Source organism: Portunus trituberculatus, chromosome 50 (genome assembly GCF_017591435.1).
Source record: "Portunus trituberculatus isolate SZX2019 chromosome 50, ASM1759143v1, whole genome shotgun sequence".
Taxonomy (NCBI): domain Eukaryota; kingdom Metazoa; phylum Arthropoda; class Malacostraca; order Decapoda; family Portunidae; genus Portunus; species Portunus trituberculatus.
The window spans coordinates 28371010-28378644 of NC_059304.1; the positions used below are offsets into that span (position 1 = coordinate 28371010).

General features: G+C 38.1%; 2 protein-coding genes across 2 annotated transcripts; one reads left to right on the forward strand and one right to left on the reverse strand.

Annotated features, from left to right (window-relative positions):
- The first annotated feature begins 1275 nt into the window (after positions 1–1275).
- LOC123499946 lies at positions 1276–1799 on the forward strand. Its single transcript, XM_045248478.1, has 2 exons — positions 1276–1500; positions 1638–1799. Exons 1-2 carry the CDS (start codon positions 1276–1278, stop codon positions 1797–1799), a joined length of 387 nt encoding a protein of 128 aa, XP_045104413.1.
- A 1555-nt stretch (positions 1800–3354) lies between these two features.
- LOC123499947 lies at positions 3355–6372 on the reverse strand. The gene is made up of 3 exons (XM_045248479.1): positions 6242–6372; positions 4446–4801; positions 3355–3859 (listed from the first exon to the last, which is right to left on the reverse strand). The coding sequence occupies exons 1-3, from the start codon at positions 6370–6372 to the stop codon at positions 3807–3809; spliced, it is 540 nt and encodes a 179-aa protein (XP_045104414.1). The 3' UTR covers positions 3355–3806.
- Between the last annotated feature and the right edge of the window lie 1263 nt (positions 6373–7635).

Sequence of the window (7635 nt, forward strand, 5' to 3'; positions counted from 1 at the left end):
CTTCTGTCCCCACTTCCCCCTCCCCATCTTTCCTTTTTTATTCTGATTCTGATTCTGAACTGCATCAGCTACTGGAATCAGCTTTCAACTCCTTACAGAATATTGGCTGGTGATTATCTTTGTGACAGATATGAGTTGATGGGGAGGTATTGAAGTGACCAATACAATCTCTGTTGTGTCTAATAAGTAATATAGAAAATTGTAGTGTAATGTAAATGAAGAATTTAAGCACATGGAACACAAAAATGAGTATTGAAAGGTAGCTACATGTTAATGAACTTATTATATTTCACGAAAGATAATAAACATGTTGATTGTACTGGTGATAATATATCGATTATTGTGAACACTGATATGTGATAGAGAATGCTAAACAGTAATGTTACCTTCTCAGCCTTGGTTATCAGCTTTAACTGGCTGCGTCAGCTTCGTTGTCAAGGGTCCAACAGAGCACACAGGAGCACATCAACACGAGGCACACAATTGCGGGTAATGGCAGGCAACGCCGGACAGAGAAACACCAACTTACTCACGTCCTTTACTGAGTCCTAGTTCACAGTACATCACAGGACAGCCTCCACACACACATACAAGGCACTCAGGCACTCACAGGCATTCCCAGGGGCGGGCACCACAGACCACAACAGCAGGCAACACGTCTTAATAACAGAGAGTGCGTCTCACAGTCTTGCCTTGCACATGCTCTCTTGCCGATTCTCTACCCCGCGCCCCGCGCCAACACTCACAAAGCCAGCCCGCGCAAAACACACATACGCACATACACACACATTCGTAATAACTTCCCCCCTTTACAAAAAGGTCGACCCGACCTTCCTCACACTATAAAACATAAAGGCAAAATGCATACAAAATAAATTAGAACATTTAGGACAATTCAAAATCTCTCAGATATACAGTAGGCCGGCGGTGACGGACAGGGCGAGCCGCAGTCTCCACCAGCAGCTGGCTGTCACCACTGCATCACCGCCCACTGCCTCCTCAACCTCCTTGGGACGTCCTCCATCGCCTCTGGGACATCTTCTTCGGCACTTCATTCCTCCTCGGGCTCATCTGAACCCCAGGGGCCGTACTTATAAACACTAAGATGACGTCCTAACGGTAAGAAGTCGTCCTAAATCACAAAAATGGCGGAATTCGAGTCTTAAATCCTTAAGACGGCATCCTAAGCCCTAAAGATGGGTCTTACTGCTAAAACACCTCCCGAGGTGTTTTAGCAGTAAGACGCGCTCCTAAGATTTCATCCTAAAAGTAAACATGGCCGCGCTAGGGGGACCGCACCGCCACCACCTGCGACAGAGACGGTCGTTTCGTGAGAGGAAGGACGTCCTGAATAAGCTAGATGACCATGAGCTGGTGAAGAGGTATTGGCAGGATCCTGCTGGTATAATTTTCGTGACAAATTTGGTGCGGGAAAGGCTGAAGAGACCAACTGCAAGGAACAAGGCCTCTCTCCCCGAGATGCAAGTTATCTTCACTGCGGTACCTCGCTATAGGAAAGATGCAGCAGTGCAGCACTGATGACTTGGGGCCCTCACAACAGATCATCAGTGATACAGTGATACAATGCCATCCTCTCTTAATTCATAAGATTTTTAGTCACCCAACTGGAAACTCAGTGGAGGAAGGAGGAGTTTCTGCAGATTGCTGGCTTCCCTGAAGTGATCGGTGGCATTGATGGAACGCACGTAATGATTGTCGCTCCTAGAGAGTATAAGGTAGAGTTTGTCAACAGGAAGAGATACTACATCATCAACGTGCAGTTTGTGTTTGATGCTTGATACCACATTATTGATGTGGTTGCAAAGTGGCCGCGATCGGTTCACGATGCAAGAATACTTGTTCAAAGTGGACTCTGCACGATATTTGACAACGGCATCGCCCCAGCTGGGTGTCACTTACAGGGAGATAGTGACTATCCCAGCAAGAAGTGGCTATTAACTCCATACCTTAGACCACAGCCTGGAGCACAGTCTTCTTATAACAGGTAAGCTACTGAGTAGTAAATTTTAGATAAAAAGTTATCTAATTAATTATCCCACATCACACAAAACTAATTATTTACCTCCCATAGTTACACTTTTTCATATAAACTAATATAAAGTGCTAAATTAATGAATTAGGTATTTTTGAAATATTATTGCAGTTTCACACAATCTTGACCCTCCCCCCAACCTTACTGGATTTCTCCGTAAGATGAAGTAACCTAACCTAACATTTTGTAACCTCCTCATTGGGTTGACATCATCCCCCATTAAGGAGTAACTTAACGTTTTGAAACTTGACCAGAACAACTGATAAGGTAAAGTAATTTAACATTGTGTAACCTCCTGCCTGGGAAGCTTTGCCCCCTCTGGATCCCCCACAAAGTATACATATCATTAATATCTGATAAGGTAAAATGGGGCTAGAAATGCTCCATAAAGTAAAATGTAGACCCTGCAGAGGGCTATAATTATGTAAAGTGTGTTGGTTGAATCACCAATACAACAAGTAAATTTCTTGAAAATTTCCAAATATTTAAGAGTTTTTTCTTTTTTATTCTAAGTATTCATGTGAATATATTAACCTAACCAATGTTATACTAGAGATTTTTTTTATGTTTCATAATGTTTAAGCTATCATGTCACAAATCATTATCATACAATGAATCTTAACTTAACCTTATACATGACATAACCTAAATGTTTGCAGAAATTAAATTAATGCATCATACCAATTTCAAGTACTGCATTGTAAGATTGAAATCTATATTAATTTCAGGGCCCACAAGAAAACCCGCAGCGTTGTTGAGAGGCATCGGGCAGCTGAAGCGACATTTTCACATGCTACACAGTGAGATCCGAGTTGGTCCTCCATCCAAGGTCTGCCAAATTGTAGAGGTTTGTGCACTGCTGCACAACATCTGCAAAGCAAGAAACATCATTCTTCCTGAGGAAGAAGAACATCTTGCTGCAGCCGAGGATGGAGGCAACGAGGAGCGACTCCTAGCACAGAAAGTTCAAAGTCGCCATGAAGTAATCCTTTACATAGTCCAGTAAATCTAGCATAAAATTGTGCCCAACCTAAAACAAATTGCAATAGATTGTTTCTCACTTCTGAGTGACTTGACTAGTCCTCAGGTACATCATACTAAAAATCCCCATGAATCCATGTGGTGGAAGGGGGTCAACGGCGGCCATTTTGGAATTTTCTTAAAAGTCATATATCTGGTAAAATAATAGTTTTATCAGGAAACACAACTCAATAAAAATTGTTCAGAATTGATTGTTTTATAGCAATGGCAGGTTATTTTACAAAGATAAATAAATATATAGGAAAAAAAATAATAAAATATTAAATTTTGATTGCTGATTTTATTTTCAAAGACATATTCCTCAGAACTAGTGGCATCCATGACAAAATGCATCGAAGTAAAAATTGTAGAACAAACTTTCCTCTTTTGAAATATATATACAAGTTTATGCATATTTTAAAAATTGACAAAGTTATGAGGGAAAATATACAAAAAGCCATCCTTTTTTTTTCTTATTAGCTGTTTGGTTAAAGAATAAAAAAAAAAAAAATGAAATTTTCTCAACACTAGATAACAAATTTACCATTGTGTTTAACTCTAAGTTGTAAACTAAATGGGAACGAGTATTTTGGATTGCAGACATTTGAGACAACATTATGGCCTAATATTGCTATATCTACAAGTGGCTTATCCTTTGTTAAGGAAGGTGCATTCAATGATGCTTGCCTTATTGGTACACCCATGAATAGAGACATTCTTAGGGTCCAAAATCTCAGATTAACTCATTGTGCTGGGAGAGAGGAGGGTTGGCAGGAGGTCCACCATCTGGAAAGAATAATATAATCTTATTGCAAATACGAATAAATAATTTATAAAGAACGTGTTTTCACATAACATACGTAACTCAGATGTGTGGTTGGAGTAATATTATTTGTCAGAGGTAGACACTGCATCATAATTAGTGTGTGCAATAAATGCATCCACTTCACAAAAAAAAAAAAAAAAAAAATGCAGGAAATAGCTGGCACTTTAATATATTAATCACTAGTACAAAACTTTCAATGTTATTGCTTCCAAATTTAAAACAAGAACAGTTTACTGAAGTTTATTCCTTAAAGTGGTTAGGTTCCATGATCTAAATCTCAAGTGACCTTAACAGTAGATCTGCTGAAACTTAGCATTTACTCAAATTACTAGTAAGCTTCCTTGCAAAAAATAAATAACCATAAATAAATACTTTTCTTTAAGGGAAATTGCCTTACCTATTCAGTGCTTAAAAGGAATAATAAGATAAATCATATCTTTTGTTTGGGTAAAACTGAAATTTCTATCAAGCTCAAAAATATTAAAATCTTGCTGCAACTCACACACAAATATAACAAAAATTAGCTCCCAAATTAATAACTCTTACCTGTGGCAGTCATGGCTTCTCTCTGCTTGCGGGTGTTCCGTCTTGCCTCAGATTTTATAATATGCCAATGTTTCTGGCACTCCTCAGTGCGGAGAATGTCTGACACGGCAGACACCTCCACACTATTGCTCCTCCAAGCAGCATTTCTGGCTTCCTTAGAGCAGCCAGCTGTGGAGAAGTCGCTCCGGAGTGTTTTTGCGAGAATTTTATATAGGTGGGCCAGATGAAGGCGTCCAGTTCGTCTTCCTGTTCCTCTTCTTGTCTTGAGTCTCTTGAGTAGCCATGGTGTGCAGTCGAAGTTGGCGTCAACTGATTGTTGTTTTGACAAGATGACAACAGTGGTGGTAAATTTATACCTTCAATTATCAAGGTTAAAATGAAGAGGTGATTGTTGAAAACTAACTAGATAAATATGTTTTTTATTTGAAATATAATTTTTACGTATTTCCACCCGTTTCTTGCGAAATTCCTAAAAAAAACATTACATAACTTCTGCTCATGTTAGCGGTTAGCGGTGTAAGCGCCTAAAGACGGTTACTTAACAAAGCATCCTGCTAGGAAAGATTCTTAGCGCTTAAGTCTCGTAGGTTAAGTACTTTTCCTAACTAAGACGGCATCTTTGTGGAGTTTTATAAGTACGGCCCCTGGACATGTCCGAGCCTCGTCCAGTCTGTGTGATGCGACCACATTAATGTATTAAATATCTTTCGCTATTTATTACCCATGTGACCATGTTAATTACCATATATTATGGGTTGAAACTAAGAAAACTATAGGTTTTCATGGACAGCCCAAAAGTCTCCAAAAAAGTCGCTAGATTTCTGCGAATATCTCTAGATTTGCGACATGTCGCAAATTGCTCCAAAATGTCGCAAGAAAAAAAGCAAAAATCTCCAGATCTTGAGACAAAGTCGCTAAGTTGGCAACCATGCACAGCAGAGTAAGTAACTGTTTTAATTTTCTTCTCTGTATTCTAGTATTTCCTCTGCTTTCTATATATTTCTGTATATTTCTTCTATGTTTTCTAAGGGAAAAACTGTCTTCTTTTTTTATCTCCAATGGGGAAAACTGTATTTCTTCCCTGTCTTCTATGAGTAACACTGTATTTCTTCTCCATATTCTATCGGGGAAACTAGATTTCTCCTAGTATATATATATATATATATATATATATATATATATATATATATATATATATATATATATATATATATATATATATATATATATATATACATATATATACTAGAAAAAAATCTAGTTTCCCCCATAGAATATAGAGAAGAAATACAGTGTTACTCATAGAAGACAGGGAAGAAATACAGTTTTCCCCATTGGAGATAGAGAAACAAGACAGTTTTCCCCATAGAAAACATAGAAGAAATACATAGAAATATATAGAAAACAGGAAATACTAGAATACAGAGAAGAAAATTAAAACAGTTACTTACTCTGCTGTGCTTTGTAGGAATGAAGTTCTGCCGTCTTATGGCCCGCAGTTGTATCATTATTATTATTATTATTATTATTATTATTATTATTATTATTATTATTATTATTATTATTATCATCATCATCAGAGAGAGAGAGAGAGAGAGAGAGAGAGAGAGAGACTTGCTTTTATGCAGTTGTGTGTGTAGTCTAAGTAACTATTAGTAAAAAAAAAAAAAAAAATTTTCTTACACCTACAGTATTATTCTCTAAATTTATAATTAGATAAATAAAATGGCAACAAAGACAGAGTGTATGGGAGGAGGACGAGAAAGGAAAGGAATTCAGGGTCGGACCTCACACACCCAGGTATACTTAGGCCTTGACCGCGAGCTAGTGTCCCCCCACGCCCCTTACCTACTTTTTTGACGTCGTCCACCCCCACTGGAGCGGCCCTCTCATCAGGGGGCCGTGGCTGGGCACTCTTGGATGACATGAATGCATACTATATCTGGGAATTTTTCTTACCGTATATCAAATCGAGGGTAGTCATTTCCAAATACCGGAATTGTGAATTTACCAGATAAAGAACTACCGTATAACGAGGACTTACTGTAATTGTTTTCAGTGTTTCTTTCCATGAGCTGTGAAAGCAGCGTGTATCGCCGCCGCATTATAGTAGGGGAAATGGATTTGAATAAGTGCCCTAGAAATGGATTTAAAAATCATTTCATGTTAGAGACAGGCATCCAGTGGATATTGGTAGAACATGGGGTGGTGCATTAGGATATGGTGGATGCCACCTCTGATATTCTCAAAAAGGGTGTTTTTTGACCCATTATATGCCAAAGTGGAATTTTTCAATACGTGAATTTTGGAGGTGTAGTTTTCATTAAACTTCTTTGTATTTACCTTTCCATTTACTTTACTACACGTTGTTATACATCATTTTGTAGCCTAGACAATAGGCTATCAGATGATAATCCCTTTTTTTGAAAACGACCTACATGGTATGTACACAAGGGGTCAAGGTCAAGTACCATCAAATTACGTGATTTTCGCACCTTTTCAAGATAATTAGCAAAATGACCTAATTAACTGTTTGATTCACTCCTATTCCAGCATGTTTTTGAATCTATAGAATCTAGGGAAGTTTTTGAAAATGGTAGATGTGTGACATATTCATCAAGAGTGTAGCTGTAAGGAGTCAAATTAGACCCATTTTCTTGAAATTTTCAAAAATCGAGAAAACTTCACATATGAATCAAACTATACTTTCAAAGCATTTTACTCCATATTGTCCATGATATATCCACTGTATTGTAAATGATTAGGCTTCTAGGCAATGCGTAATGCATCTACTGATAATCTATGGCCTTGTTTGGCAGAACTGCAATTAATAGTGCAATGTACAATGGTTTCTCTATTCTTTAATTTCAGGATGGGTATATAGCCAAGATATATCCTTCCATGATGAGAAACACTGCCTAAATGTTTGAAGGAGCCACCAAAATTGTAAATGTGTAGGTAAATATGTGCTTAAGTGATAATCTGATATTGTATGAAAGCCATAGTTAAAGTGAGTGATCTTTCCGGAACATGTGTTGATCTACGTGGTGCGATGAGAATAATAAGAGTATTCCACCAGAGGTCAGGAAACATGCCATGGAAGTAGCCAAAGGGTTCAAAGGTCATGATATCGATGGCACACAGAAGGCTTTCCAGGCACTGACGAACGTGAATGCAACCATCCTTCCCA